Raw genomic sequence first — 15,914 nt, forward strand, 5'->3', positions numbered from 1 at the left:
GCTGGGATGGGTTGAGCACCAGCATCGGATGAGTCTCAGTGTAGCCAGCAGTGCTCAGAATTTGGGTTTTCCACGGGGCAAAGCTTAGCCACGGAGTTTGAGGTGTTCTGAGTTGCGTGGCAGGGTGTGCAGCCTCGCCTCGCCACCTCCCCAAGCGGCCCTCTGCGTGGGTATGGAAATCTCCTTGACATTTCCACACCTCATTTCAGCGCACGCTGGAAATGTCGTGCTCCCCCTTCGTATGTATTACATACTATCCCAAAGCTCCTCGTTGTTGTCATGGGGTGGTATTCCGTGGTCTGAGTGAGGCACAGATTCCTGGACTGGAGAATCCCATGTGAAATCTGAGGAGTGGAGGGACACTTGAGATGAGGTGACTGAATCTCCCTTTCCACACCCCAAATGGAATTCGTAGGAACAGCCTCCCCTTCCTTATGTGCCTCTGGCACTGCTATTAACAAAAAGAGTCATCGGCATTTACATTTTAGTGGTCTCTTAAAAGCTGGAGTAAATCTAAATAGTCTCTACCATGACAACAGTTGGGGTTTTTTCTTCCCCACTCAGTTGTTGGTTCGCTAACATTTCAGTACAGTGGTCTGTCAGGTCTTAGAGGAAAAACTGTGTCTTGTGCCTGCTGTGCTCTTGGTTCTGTGTTTCTGTCGGCTTTTTGTGACTTAAAGACTTCTCAGTTACTCAGGATTTGTGCGCTTTTGTAAAACGATACATTTTGCATCCTTTTGAACTGTTTCATCATCTCTTATGGAATTGGTTTGCTCTAGTATTTTTCAAAATCCTATTATTACTGAAACTGCTAAAATAATCAGGTTTTGATCAGGCTGGTTTGGGTCTGATCCCTTCTACACACCCCGTCCCACTGCTGCCGCATCCCCATAGTGAAGAAAACGCCTCTTTCTGTTGCCTAAAACTTAAAGTCAGGTCGAAGCTGGGGTTGGCAGCACACAGCTTAACAAAACACAGGGGAAAAGGCTTTTCCATTCCTCTGCTCGTGCAGAACTTGGCCGTGAAGCCGTGGCTATTGCTAATCCGGCATTATCCAAGGGGGTGTTTCACAGAGGGAGCGGTGCTGCCGTGCGCTCCGTGCCAGCCCGGAGGGAACAGCCCCAGCTCGGGATGGGGAATGCCAGCTCTGGTGGGGTCAGAGTCTCGGGAGCCTCTGCAGAATTCCCGGCAGCAGCAGGAGCTCCTCATGTGCCCTCTCCTGTCCGAGCTGTCTGAAAGGGATTGGCTATCCTTGCCATGTTTAAAATGTCTTTTGGAGTCAGTCAGCAGGTCTAGGAGGAGTGAATAATGTGCCAAGCTCCTGGGAAGAAGCTTATTTTTGCTTTCTCAAACTGATACCCTACAGTTAGTTGTAGGAGAGGAGCCTGATTTATTTTATTTAAATGAATTAGTTGTAGAAAAAGGCTTCTGGATTCCCAAGTTCTTTTGAGTGCAGCTGTGGGAGAATTCACCCACTTACTGCTGAGTTTTGCTCCGCCATCTGATTATTTCTGCCTCTCTTTCTTTCCTTTTTTTTTTTTTTTTTTTTTTTTTTTTTTTTTTTTTTTTTTTTTCTTTTTCCAAATTACATTTGCAAAGGGAACCTTCAAAATGTCTTGGCTGCCTGAATCAAAACTGTGAAGAGGTCTCAGCTGCTCCATTCATCTGAACAGATTTCTGACACAAACAAAGCGTGGATTTCGGAAAAGCAAAGCACTTAAACACTTGATTCTCTTAAAGCACGTGCTTAAGTACCATTGAAGTACCTGCTCCTTTGTGCAGCTCGGTGCATTTGGTGCCGGGGTTGTTGATCAGGGCTGTTTTGCTGCTCAGAACCTTTGCAACCAGAGCCAACTGAAGGCTGAAGTGCTTTTAACCAGCACTCTGAAAGCATCCTTCCTGCTGAAATCAAAGGTGTGCAAATTGAGCTTAATAAGAAAATAATTCTGAGACAGCAAGTCTCATTACCCCCACTCATTCTTAGTTCACTGCAAGATTCTCCTGCAATTCCCAGTGCATCTAGGAATTTTTTATTGAGATCCTAATTTCATTGTGCTCTTCAACATTTCATTGTAGGCAGCCATAAGGATGGGGAATCACTTAAAATCCTGTGTTTTAGATTCTTACTTAGTGCTGATACTGGAGCTGCTGAGTAACATACAGCCTTTAATATATTTATCCTCAATTGTCTTTCTGAAGTTCCCATCTATTATTACTCCATCTGGGAAAACAGGGTACAGAGAAATAAAACCAGAAGTCAGACAGCCTGTCTGCAGCACAGTGAGTAATTGGACCCCTGGATCCCAAGCTGCCACTGTAATCACTGTACTGCATTCCTCAAATCTGTAATAATTAAAATGACAGTCTGAGCCATTGGCTGATGTGGTGGGCTGGAGCTTTTACACTTGGGAATATGAGAATGGGAAGTCAGTGAAGCTAGTAAGAGGCTTTTCCTGACTCTTCCAGTAGTAGCTAAGCATTAGAACACCAAATTTATTAAATAACTGAAGATTATTTTACAGACCAGTTTGATTTTTAGCTTTACAAATGCATGTTTTGATTCATCTCAACTTAAAAATAGAACATAAAATTGCTATAGGAGTTTAACAGTCATGAAAGAACTCTGAAATGTAGTTAATAAAAATATTTTATCTGTGTCAACATATACTAATCTCAACCTCTATTAATCATTCTAACAATGTGCATGAGTTTGGGTAATGTGTCTTCTAATAAATGTTCATGTGGGCAATCTGCTAACCATTGCCAGTTTCCTAAATGAATTCCTTAATGGTTTCTGTAAGATTTTTTTTCCTATGATCTTCAGTTGATACTGCAGAAGATGACACCTTGATAATACCAAATTTTTTGAATTACCTAACCGGTTATGTAACCCTCGTACTCAAATACTGTTAGTCTAGTGTTGTTAATTTACTGTGGGTCTCTGTTCCATTTAGCAAAAAGATTTAACTGCAAACGCTAGTCTGAGATACTGGAATGTGGTTTTGCTAGTTAAACTGTGAACTTCTAGAATTTCTTAAATAGCAGGAAATACCTATTGGGTGAACTAAAAGTCTGCTGTTTGTTTAGAGCATCAGGTTTGCAGTTAAGGTTTTCATTCATTCAAAGAATTCATTAAAAATCAAAAACAAATATTCAGGAGCAAAAAGTAATTGGTTCTGTTGCACTTTAACATATTAGAAGCTGTGTTCTCAGATTGCATTATCTTTTGCAGCAGTAATATATGGTAAGCAAAGGATCTTAAAGTTTTTTTTTGTTATTATTCCTTTAAAATCTTTGTGGTGGATAAATATATTTGTAGTTTGCAAACAAAGAAAAACTTCAACAACTGCAGAAGTGGAATTAATTTTCTGGACGTATGCAGTTCAGTGAACATTTTAATATTCCTTTATTTTCCCTATACTGCCTACAGTTTCTCCTTAGGCACATTTTAAAAGGCCGAAGAACTGATTTCTCATGGTGTGCTTCACTTGGGGAGTGAAGCACACCACTTGGGCACCAGGTTGCAGCATTTGTGCTCTGGATTCTGCTACTGCTTTAGTTTTGTCTAGGTAAACATGGCTTAATGAGCTGTAATTGGTTGGTGCTCCTGGAGGTTCTGCACAACAGTGGGGTTGTTTATTTCTTATGATACAGAAGTCTGGGAGAAGATAGAAGTGACAAAAAAGTGCATTTAGAGTAGTTGTGGTCAGGAAAGCACATGAACTTACCAATTCATTTTGTCATAGTAATTAAATAGAATATTTAGGTCTAGAGAGGTATAGATCTTAGCAGTTGCTCCAGCTCTTGCTGGGAAATAATAATAAATTTGTTCCTGTATGATTTCTCCTTTCTCTCTTTTCTGCCTTTTCTTTGAACTTTCTTTTCTTTTTCCTTAGCACTGCTCTGGTAATTTCTTTAATATTTAATTTAAAGAAAAAAAAAACAACATTTCAGTGGGTACTGGAAAGTTCTTTTGTACAGTTTGTATGTATTTAGAAGGTAGCTGAGTGGTCGCCTTAGTGTCCTGCTGAACATTAATTTCCAAAGCTGGTTTGGATTTGGCATGACTACACCTCAGATGGACATTGTCATGTGAGATTTTAACACTGTAATATCTGTTACAGCACTAAATCAAAAGAGGCTTTTTAAAAGGATTGCTGATGTCCTGTTCTAATGTGTTAAGTGCTTTCCAGATTTCATTATCTTTAAAGAGGCTTCTTTGCAGCAACCTGATTTCATTAAATTTATCAGTATTTCCCTAGCATTGGGTAATTAAAATCAAATTTAAAAAATGAAAAAGGTGGCAAGACACTTCTTAGAATAGTTATTGTATATAAACTGTACTGGCTACAAGTGTCATCTCCTGCAAGAGGCTTTTGGAGTACCTGAGGGATTAGGTAAGCATAAGTCTTTATGTTGTCTTTTTTGAATTACCCAAAGGTGTAGTGAGTAAAGTTGTACAGAATATTGGCTTAATGGTGCATTTGTTTGGGACTATATCTTAAAGGTGTCCTGTAAACCTTGCTTTTACCAGATAGTCAGAAATCCTGACAGAATTTCAATTTTATTGTCTTAAATGCAATATTTTTGGAAGCTGGAAGAATATATTCTCCAGATAACGTGTGTTCCCAAATATTTGAGGAAATTAGTCTAATTGTATTGCTGTTATTGTTGCTGGATATTTGATGTTTTCATTGGTAATCTTGTTTTGTTGTTTTTTTTTAAGGATTTGTTATTTGTGATTTTTTTTCTGTTTTTGGGTTGAAACTCTGTAAAAGCCCACTCAGAAGTACAGAGGTTTTTGAAGGAACAGTAAGATGATCAGTAATTTTCAGTTAGCTGAATCCACATTTAAATTGTTTCGTGTTTGAAGGAGCACTGTGTCTTCCACAGGTAATTCTGTAAATGCTGGTTAATGTATTTCTGAGAGAAGTACTGAGACCTCAATAAAAGCTAAAAGCTTTGCATTTGATATTTAAATGCATGGATATACACATTTACACTACAATGCATTGCTGGTTATATTTTTTGTTTGGATTTGTTTTTTGCTCTTTTTTTTTTTTTTTTAAGATAGCTCAATTTTTAGAGTTTTTCTAGACGACTTAAAACCAAGTAAGGGAATATTTGCCTAGGGAGATTAAGGATGGTTAACATTACAGCTATTTAGTAGTTCTTATTCTTTACATTTTTAAGATCTGATTATTTTCTGACTTCAAGTTGCCTGTAGGTTTTGAATTAAAAGCTTGCCTCTGGGAAATCAATCATAAAATATTAATTCACTTTAAGGAGACAAGGATTTCATCTATGTACATCCCTTTTAAACTTATAAATACAGATTTTCAATGGAGTTTTAGCCCATGAAAGCAAATTACAGAGCTCAGTATGCAGAAGGACACTTACCTTTGCTCATGTTGAATATTTATGCCAGTTTAGTACTGAGTGAGTGAAGGAAGGTGCATGTGTGGTGTAATGGTCTCATTACTGAGGTGTGGTGACTGAAATGTTCGTGCTGCCATTGACCAGCCCTATAAGTGAAACTGAAGAGATGCATCCAGCACAAGTGCCGTTGCTGTGCATTTTAAAACAGCTTTTCCTTCCACAGTGCTCCATCCAAGGAGGTATTTAGTAGAGATATTACACACTCTTTAAGAATAACAAGACTTCAGGGACTGGTTGGTTTGGTTTTGCCATCGTATGTTTCGTGTACAGAAAGAACGCAAAGGTGAAAATCCTCCAGGGAAGGAAGGATTTTGATGCCAGGATTTATGTTGCATCAGGAGCATAAGCAACCTCTTCCCCACTCTTATCACATGATTGTTCTAATAACTTGTGGTGTTTGGGTGTTGTAAGAATAACAGATTTTGCCCCTGTTGTGTTACCATACTGGATTTTGCATTTTAGCATAGTCCTGGGCAGCACTAACAACTTTGTTTCTACTTTCAGCAATATCATCCACCTGCCAAACAGAAATGTACTCATATATATGATGCTGTCTACTCTGTTATTTGAGGGCTTATGCAATGTGAAACTAAACATTGACTTTAGGCCTGCCTTTTCCTATTAGTTCAATTTAAGAGTGATATGCTGCGTGTCCTGTGTATTTACATTTACAGAAGAAAAGTTTATGCAACTGTGAAGTAAAATTCAATGGAATTTTTTTTAAACTCTGTTTAGAATAAGATTCTCATGTCAGGTTTGCTATTCCTTATTTTTAGCTGCAGAGTAGTGAAATTCAGTGAAGACTTGTAGTAGCTGTGCTTATGATAAATAAGCTTAATTTTTGTGTAAAACTTCATCTCAGACTTGTTTTCATAATGTTTTTTAAATTGGATACCATGTATTTTGTCCTTTATTTGATTTTTAGTTTCTTCTGGAATGTATGTGTTGTTTATGTATCATGAATCTCTGCCTAAGACAATGCATGGGGGGTTGGGTTTGGAGGGGTTTTTTTAAGGAAAAAATGTCTTATATCTTAATCCTAAATATTTTCTTTGTTTTTTGTTTTGTGTTTCTGACTTAGGAATTTTATGTGCTTGGTGGAGATGGAAAAGGAAGAAAAGCAAGCTGGCCTCCTGAAGAAAGAAGGCAGCAAATATTTAATGGAACTTTTCTTCTGTGAAACCATGTTTTGAGTGTTCCTCCTAGACGTCGTCGACAAATATCCTAGATATCAGCTGATTGCTATGATTGGAAACCTGGCTCATCAAACAGTGTACACTGGGAGAAGCCTGCCTAGGATAATAAATTTTCTATTGTTTCTGAAAGTCTCTAAGAAAGCACTGTAGACATCTACCTGTTATTAACTCTGCATCTTGATTGAGCAAAACTAGTCTTTGAAGTGAACAGAAACAGAGCCTTTTTGGAAACTTTTATTGAACATGACTCATGGAGAAGAGCTTGGCTCTGAGATGCACCAGGATTCTGTTGTTCTAACTTACCTAGAGGGATTACTAATGCATCAAGCAGCAGGAGGCTCAGGTACTGCAGTTGACAAAAAGTCCACTGGGCATAGTGGGGAGGATCAAAACTTTAAGATTTCAGGAAATATATTTCCCAGCTGTCAGAGTAATGGTCCAGTTATTAACACAAATACGTATCGGGGATCTGGCATGCTGCACCTCAAAAAAGCAAGACTGTTACAGTCTTCAGAAGACTGGAATGCAGCGAAGAGAAGGCGGTTGTCTGATTCCATTGTAGATTTAGATGGAAAGAAGGAAGCTTTGTTGGCTGGCATGGTTGAAAATGTGCCTAAAGGCAAACAGGATAGCACATTACTTGCCTCTTTGCTTCAGTCATTCAGCTCTAGGCTGCAGAGTGTTGCTCTGTCACAGCAGATTAGACAGAGTCTTAAGGAGCAAGGGTATTCTCTTAGCCATGATTCTTTACAAGTGGAGAAAGATTTAAGGTGCTACGGTGTTGCATCCAGCCACCTGAAGACACTGCTGAAGAAGAGCAAAGCAAAAGATCAGAAGCTGGACAGCAGCCTGCCTGACATCACTAAGAACCTGCCCAAAGAGAGGTTTATAGAATCTCCTCATGCAGTGCAGAACAGCCCTAAGGTGATGAATGAGCCCCTGTCGTGTGCTGCAAGATTACAAGCTGTTGCAAGCATGGTAGAGAAACGATCCAGTCCTGCTGCTTCGCCCAAGCCCAGCGTAGCGTGCAGCCAGCTGGCTTTGCTCCTTTCCAGTGAAGCCCACTTGCAGCAGTACTCCAGGGAACATGCTTTAAAAGCACAAAATGCCAATCAGATTGCAAGCGAGAGACTTGCAGCAATGGCCAGGCTACAAGAGAGTGCTCAGAAGGACATGGGACAATTTGGTTTGGCCAAAGGAATGACAAGCCATCTCAATGGTCAAGCAGGATCATCGCCCAAAACAGTGGCTAGCAAAGGCAATATGGTACCGTTTCAGAGTTCGGTGGGAATCGTGCACTCACCTCCCAAAACTGTGGGATACAAAAGTACTGTGGAAAGGAGTAACCTGAAAACCTCTCCCAGCAACAGTTTGCTCTTACATCTGCTGAAAAGCCAGAACACCACCAAGCACGTGAAAGGGCGTGAGCAGAGTGAGAGAGCCAGTGTTTTTGAAGACAGCAGCACACCAACAACTGTTGATGAGTATTCAGACAACAATCCCAGTTTTACAGAAGACAGCAGTGATGATGAAAGCTCCCATTCTAACTGTCTTCCTATAGACCTATCCTTCAAACAGAGGACAGATAAACCAGATGCAGGTCCACCTGCATCACTGGATAACCTGACTCAGTCCTTGCTTCGTAACTGGGATCCAAAAGTTTCCTGTCCAGAGAACAAGGAAGAGAAAGACACTCCGAAAGCTTCTAAGCTGAATCCCCACCAGAAAGTAACACTACTTCAGCTGTTACTTGGGCATAAGACTGAAGAGCAGGTAGACAAGAGTAATGATCCTCAGGGACCACACAGTGCAGCTGATGTGGCAAAATTCACTGTACAGACTGGGAAAAGGACTCCTGTTACTGACAGTCCCAGTGCCAACCGAATGACTCCGTTAAGCACTCCACCTTTGCTGGCTTCTACAAAAGCAGACTCTCCTATAAATCTCTCACACCAGTCGCTGGCTGTCAAGCGGAGCTCGCCACCCTATGCCTGCAGCATCCAGCCAGACAGACTGATGAATTCTGCATCTAAACACTTGATAGACCTGTCCAAAAGCAAAGAAATTCAAGGAGCTAAGCTGAGCAGGACCGATAGTCCCCAGAACCCCTCGGCATTCAGTGCCAGCAAGCTGCTGCAGAACCTGGCTCAGTGCGGCATGCAGAGTTCCATGTCGAGTGAGGAACAAAGAGCTAGCAAACAGCTGCTGGCAGGGAACATGGATAAACCTGTGGGCTTGATTGATAGATTGAACAGCCCTCTGCTTACGAATAAATTGAGTATGCATGAAGAAAATAACAAACTATTCAGTTGTCAGCCCGCACCCGCTGAACAAGGACTTCCAGGTTCGGAAATAGAAAATCTCCTTGAAAGGCGCACTGTCCTTCAGCTGCTTCTGGGAACTCCCACTAAAGGTAAAAATGAAAAGAAAGAGAGGATGCTTTTAAGAGATGAAAGTTCTCAAGAACAGACAGACAAGGCTTTGAATGAGCAAATATTGACGGTGAAAATAAAAACTGAACCGTCTGACGAATCAAATGTTCCTTATAATTCAAATGCACAACAAGTAAGAGAATGCAAGGGTAACAAATTCCAAGGGTTTGTTCATTCACTGCAGAGAAACACAGCTGCTTCTCCAGCATCCGAGGAGGTGAAATCTGAGCCTGTTTCACCTCAAGATTTCTCTTTTTCCAAAAATGGCCTGCTAAGTAGGTTGCTGAGACAGAATCAAGACAATTACCCTGCAGATGAGCTGGACAGGAGTCACCGAAACAACGAGCTGACACACCTGGAATCCAAGAGTCTTTGCACAGTACCGAAGAAGAGGAAGCTTCATGCTGAGCCTTTGGAAAGCCCGTTAAAAAAGATGAAAAGTAATGTGTCTGATGCTGGAAACAATCACGCTTCTCCTACCGAGGCACTGTACGGGCCTTTGCTTAACCAGCAAGAACTGAAATTCAGCAGAAGTGATGCTGAATTTAAATATGCTGTAAGTCATGGTTCAAATAGTGAAACTGAAAATAGGAGTTGGTCTAGAGATAGTAAAGGCTTTAATGTGTTGAAACAGCTGCTTCTCTCTGAAAACTGTGAGAGAGATCTGTCACAACATAGGAATAATATACTAACAGAGGGCAAGAAAAAAGGAAACAAAACCAGTGCAACAATCAATAAACCTGAATTCACCATTTCTTCAGTAAGATCATTGGTGGGAAGCCCTGTGCAGCAGAACAATTGTGTAGATCACAGAACATTTCAGTATCCTGTAGCAGTAAAAAGTCCGGCCAGCTCCCCCTTCCCTGAGCATCTGGGGAGTACGGTGTCCAGGCTGGAGCCCGACCACTTTAGCATGTGTTCCGTGCCCAGTGAGAAGGGCCCCATCAGATGGGTGATCACGGGCATGGACAAGAATGATTATGAGAAAGACTCTCCAAGACTGACCAAAACCAATCCAATATTGTACTACATGTTACAGAAAGGTGGCAGCTCTGTCAGCAGCCAAGAAGCACACGACAAAGAAATTTGGAATGAACCTTCATTTACCGAGAGTTCAACTCGTGTTACAATCAAAGAGGAGTTGACATCTGACACAGAGCTTAAAACTCCTTTTAGTAACTTAAGAAGCCCTTACAACAGCCATATGGGGAGTAACACCTCCCATCAGCATGGTGGTGTGAATGGAGAAGTGCATGGACTTCTGGAAAAAGTGCGAACAATCAAAAAAGAGCCAGAATAAACTGTAGCCTCCTCAGTGAGTTTACAATCAGCGGTTTTGAATCTTTGTTTAAAAAAAAAAAAAAAAAAAAAAGAAAAATGAGTATGAACTTCACTACTGTATAAATTGAGCATGATTTTAAAAAAAAAGCATGGTCTAATTGAAACGTTTTCATTTGATAAACTTTTTATTTTTCTGGTGATGTTATTTAAAATACATGTAGATAAAATTTCCTTTACAGTAGATTGTCACAAGGAAACTAGAAGGGTTGTAATTTGTAAAAGACGTTTCTGTATGTATCAGATTAAGTTATGAGTACTCTTTGATCAGAGTCTTATTTGGATCTGCAAGCTTTTGGTATAACATAAAGTGTAAGCATACAGCCTAGGTGGTGGTAATGCTGCGTTTCCTCCCTCCCTGTAAAATAATCCTTATTTTTTTGAAGCCTGAGCATAGAGACAGTGTACTTTTTTTTTTTTTTTTTGAATGTTTTAATATGTTTTGTGAAATTTTAAGAATAACTTGTAAGAAGTGGAGCAGTCCGTCCAAGGTATTAGCTCGTCATATTGGAAAACCTGCGTCAGTGTTAATAATTGAAGTGCACTGAAATGTATTTTTTAGTGCTTCCAAAATTTATATTGTTATTTTTAAATCTTGTTTGTGGTCCTGCCAGAATAGTGGTGTAAAATCTATTTTTCTTCCTTGCCCTGCTCTCAACAAATGCCTTCCTCAGAATTCTTAGCCATAGTTATGAGTTACTAGTTAGAATTAAGAGGTTTTTCTAGGTTTTTATAAAAAAAGGCAGATTTTCATAGGCCATGCAAGTACTGCATGAGTCCTTTTGTCGGCACATTCCTGTCACTTTCCTGCCTAAAAGGGGAAAGCCAAAATGCCTCTTGGAGTAGTGTGATTGAGAAGGCTTAGTACATGTATTCAGTGAGGAAAATGCTGGAAAGCTTGTGAAGGGGATGAGCAGAATTGTGTGTTCAGCACCATCCTGCTTCCCTGTGGAAGAATACCAACTGCACTAAAGCAGCACATCAGACTTCCACTCAAAGATGGAATAGGATTTTAATGAAAAATGTGTTGGCCTCTTCCTACAACCAGGGAAAAGAATCTATAATCTGCCAATATTTATTACTCTCTGAACAGCTGATACATGGTTTAATGCACTGCCCTTTCACTGCAGAAAATCTGGCTTTAGAATAATTTTCCAGGTAGCACTGAGGATAAAACTGTGGTTTTGTCATGTTCTGTAATGGATAGTGGGATATATCTGAGAAATCCTTCTCTGCCCTTTTCCTCAATCCCCACCTGTGCTGTGATTTGTAACATCTGGCAATATCAGGCTGAGATGGGAGGAACTGAAAATTGCAGTCAGAGCTGAGACATCTTAAAAGAATTGCTGGCTGGGGAAGAGTCGTGTGGCTCTCCTTTCCTGTTAACACTATCAGTGTTAACTCCATTTGCAGCCCTTATTTCTCTGGGGGCAGGAAGAGGACAAAATCCAGTTCCTCTAAATTATATCAATTATTGGCAAGCAGAAGTTTTGCTGAGCTTTTTACTCCCCTTAAAAAAAAAAGTTCTCTGTGGCTTCTTGATTTCACTGATAATCCTCTCTGCCATCAGCAAGCAGCTAAGCGGTTGTCTTGCACAAATAATGAAAGCTGCACTCTGGTTTAATTTTGTCTGTTTTCTCCACTGCGAGCCAATGACATGACAAAACTGCTGTTTCTGTCCATCCCATGTCTGCACAGCAGACATGAGTAACGGGGCATTTTGCTCTTTTCCATCTGGTTTGGTTTCACAGATCCTTTTCCCAGACTCCTGGCTTGCTGAGACAGAGCAAGCTGTTGTCCCCCTCTTGTCCCTGCCCCAGCCCGAGATCAGTTCCTCCTCTTTCCAGTGCAGTTCCTACTAAAAGGGACTTCTTCTGTCTGACAGCTGGAAAATGCACCACTATTCTGTTTTGCCTCCCTCCGGGGGATACCTTCCTTTAGGGAACACAAATATTTGGCAGTATCTGGTATAAAACATTCCCCCTGGTTTTTATGAGAAATAACAGAGCAATTTAAAGATATATTTTTATGTTACTTTGGTGAAGCATAATATATTAATGGGCTGTACAAAAAAGATTTATATTTTAAAACCTTCACACAAATCTAATATCATTTTAAATGTCATTGTCTGAAGTATAATATAAAAATAAAATTTTGTTTGTCTTTAATATTGCATTTATAAGTAGCCCAATGACAATTCAGATGTCTCATAGAATAATCATTAATGAGATAAAGTATATTTTGGATTGACAGTGGAACTGAATTCTTTTTATATGAGTCAACCCAGCAGAAATATTAAAAAGATGGTATTTGTTCCATCCATTAAATGTCTTTTAAAGTCTTAATTGATTATTTTTCTTGAAACAATGTGTATATAGGTAGGAGATATATACAGTATAGAATAATAGATGGTCCCCAGACTAAATACAGGGTTATAATTTGCTTGAAGAGCACCACAGAAAAATGCAGCATGAGAGGATGTGGAATTATCTGGTTGAAAAGACTTCTCCAAAGCTAAGTTGAGATGAAGAGTGGGGAAGAGATTATAACCCCAAGAAAAAATAATACTGGAATCAAGCAATGCACTGACCTTTGTATTTATTCTAGGGTAGTCTATTGTTATAATATATACTTTTGAACATTTAGTTTTGAAAGTTTTGTAAAACAGTTAAGTTAAAATGTTAACAGTTTGACCAGTTAAGGATTTAGCTTTCTTTTTAGTTGATGTTAACAAAAGGGTATTGCCATTCTCACAGACGTCAGTAAACTCTAATATACAAGAATTTAAGTTTGGGACGTGGTGTTCATGGAAGACTCTTATCTCCTGTAGACGTTGCACTCTCAAACAGCAGGTAACAAGGCTGAGGCCCTTGAGAGAGGGCAGGACATGCCAAGGGACTGCTCAGTCAGCTGCTAAGTGGGCAGCTGTCCCCTCCTATATGGAATTCTCCAGTATCACTGGTGTTACCCCCTCCCTAGGGAAGAGAGGTCTTCTTTGAATCTACTCCATCCACATTTACAGCATTGACACCTTAGGACCAAAGGCTCTTTAATTATTTTTTGTCTTGTAGCATGGGTGAGTAAAAAGGAGTTGCTATTTTTTTCCTTGAGGACTCTTCCATCAGAAGAGGGATGTGGGAGCTGGGTTTGTTGTCCCAGGAGGGACTGGTAGGGCTGGCCACGTTTTCCCAAGCAGCTCTAAGATCCCTGATTTCCACCAGTCCCTGTAGATGAATCACAAACCAAGGTCATCTCTTGAGTAGCCCTCGGTACTCTCAGCAACTCCTGTTTCCTCTAGGCCCTTAGACTACAGATTTGAAGCAAAATGGGGTCTTGGCAGATCTTGGCAGCAGCAGCTGTACGGGCAGAGCAGTGCAGCATCAGTGGGTGCTGGTGTGTGATCCCACCATCAAAGGAGCAGGGAGGGAGGGGAGAGCACATCCCACTTACAGCCAGCAGAGACTGCTGGGGGAAAGCTCCAGCTCTCAGACCCGTGAGGAATTGAGTTAGGGAATTGTCTCTATACCTCGCTAAGAGCGCAATTGCAGCCTGAACTTTAACCTGAATTAACTCTGGCCCCACATAGCTGGGAAGGGCTGGGGCTGCAGCAGTTGTGTTTTGGAGACCCCAGTGCCTTGCTCGAGGGGGTGTCACCAGTGCCTGGTGGAGCGCCCAAACCCGCTGGATTTGGGGATTGACTTGGAATTGCCATGCAGATATGCCTTTCCTTTCCAGAAGGAAGTGTCTGGGACTCAGATATCCAGGTTTCTAGTGTCTCCTCTGTCAAAGCTTGAGGAAAAGATGGTGGGTAACACTTGACCACAGAATCAAAAGTGGAGAGCTGGAGGGCTTCTCTACACATAGCTGGGCAGCTCGGTTTGAGAAGTTTATATGAGATCAAAAGGGAATTCAGCCATAACTTTTACTTTTCGTAGCCATTTACTCTTAGTGATGTTTTTAAATCTTTAATTTACAGATGTTTTTAAAATAAAGGAGTGGTTTAAATTTTCCCTGTTTAATGTTGGTGAAAGTATTACAGCTCTCATTGACGTCAGTGACATGATATTACCAGTTTGTTCTCTGCCACATCTTACAGAGGAGTAAACTGGTAAGTATATATTATATATATATATTTATATATAATGTAAATATGTTGACTTGTTACGCCTATAATATGTTGAAATTGGTTTTTAAAAGGTGATGTAAATAGTGGTTTCCTTAATGAAAAATACATATTTTGTATTGTTCTAATGCAAAGGAAAAAAAACCTTTTAATCTTTTTTGTTATGTATATTCCATGTATAAGTGTAAATATGATCACATAGGTTTAAAAACTTTTGCATGTATGTATACAGTTGCAAGTCTGGAAGAATGTATAGAGAAATTCTTTTATTTACAGTTGTGATTAACTGCTGCATGAAAAATGCATGGGGGACCCTGTGCATCTGTGCGTTGGCAAAAAAAAAAAGTCTTAACAAGTCAGGTCAGTTCAAAACACAACAGTATTCCACTTCTGGACATGACTTCTGCTGTGATATTTTAGCTTTGTGAAAGAATGTGCTTCAATTCAAAAGGGTCTGGAAAAAAAAAATGCAAACCTACTTTTAAAACATGAAGTGCTCATACAACTATAATAAGTCATGCAAGTTCAGGACTCCATTTTGCGTAATTGAAATATTGTACCTGGACTATTCCATCCCTGTAAAACAAAGGAGTATTGATTTTCATTGCCATACATAAGAATTTGGGATTTTACCACAACCAGTTTTATTGTGATGTGTCTTCAGTAATTTAACTGGTCTCATTTTTTTTATTAGAAATTAATTTCCTCATGTGATGTCACAAAACTGTACATACTGCAGTGTGAAGTTTTTTAAAATCTTTCAGTGTTTACTTCCTGCAGAAGATTTGAATAAATGAGAAAAATGCATTGTCTTGATGGTTTTTAAATCTGCTTTATTTCATGTGTACTTTGTGTTATTGAGGTGTTAGTGGGCTCTTTGCATCAGTGCTGTTGATGCAAATTCTGATAACGAAAGTACCTCCAGGAACTTAGGCATACACAGCCTTCAGCAAGGCTACTGACTGGAATCTGAGTATTGTGGAGCTGGAAATGAAGCAATCTAAATCAGATTAGCAGCTTTACTTCACAAAGCTCTGTATTACGTTTTATTTAAATACCCTTCTTCTTATTAACTTGAAATCAGTGACCATAAACTGGAAACCTCTAAGTGGGAATTTTCATGTGAAAATAATTTTGAATGTTAAAACATTTTTCAGGTCCCTTGTGCAGTGCAGAAAGATCTGTTTTCCCACTAAAATCTACTTTGGTTCATATCACAAAGAAGATTTCTCAGTTTCTACATGTTTGCTTAAGAACATAAATAAAATAATAAGTGAGCACAATTTGCCCATGAAGCCCTCACAAAGGTTTAACAGTGCACTTCCATCATATTTTGGAGCTAAGTCAGTTTATGACATTATTGCAAATGATGGATTGCAGCATTAG

The 15,914-nt window shown here is 39.8% G+C and overlaps 1 protein-coding gene across 2 annotated transcripts in view; it reads left to right on the forward strand.

Annotated features, from left to right (window-relative positions):
- The window catches only part of NRIP1 (nuclear receptor interacting protein 1), a 74,005-nt gene extending 58,665 nt beyond the window's left edge, over nt 1–15,340 (forward strand). For both annotated transcript variants that reach the window (XM_053970484.1, XM_053970485.1), the window contains one exon: nt 6,521–15,340. In XM_053970484.1, coding sequence (XP_053826459.1) covers nt 6,879–10,367 — 3,489 coding nt within the window. In that variant the 5' untranslated portion in view covers nt 6,521–6,878 and the 3' untranslated portion in view covers nt 10,368–15,340. The remainder of the gene's footprint in view (nt 1–6,520) is intronic.
- The last annotated feature ends 574 nt before the right edge of the window (nt 15,341–15,914 follow it).

This window comes from Vidua macroura, chromosome 2 (assembly GCF_024509145.1).
Source record: "Vidua macroura isolate BioBank_ID:100142 chromosome 2, ASM2450914v1, whole genome shotgun sequence".
In the NCBI taxonomy this organism is placed as follows: Eukaryota; Metazoa; Chordata; class Aves; order Passeriformes; family Viduidae; genus Vidua; species Vidua macroura.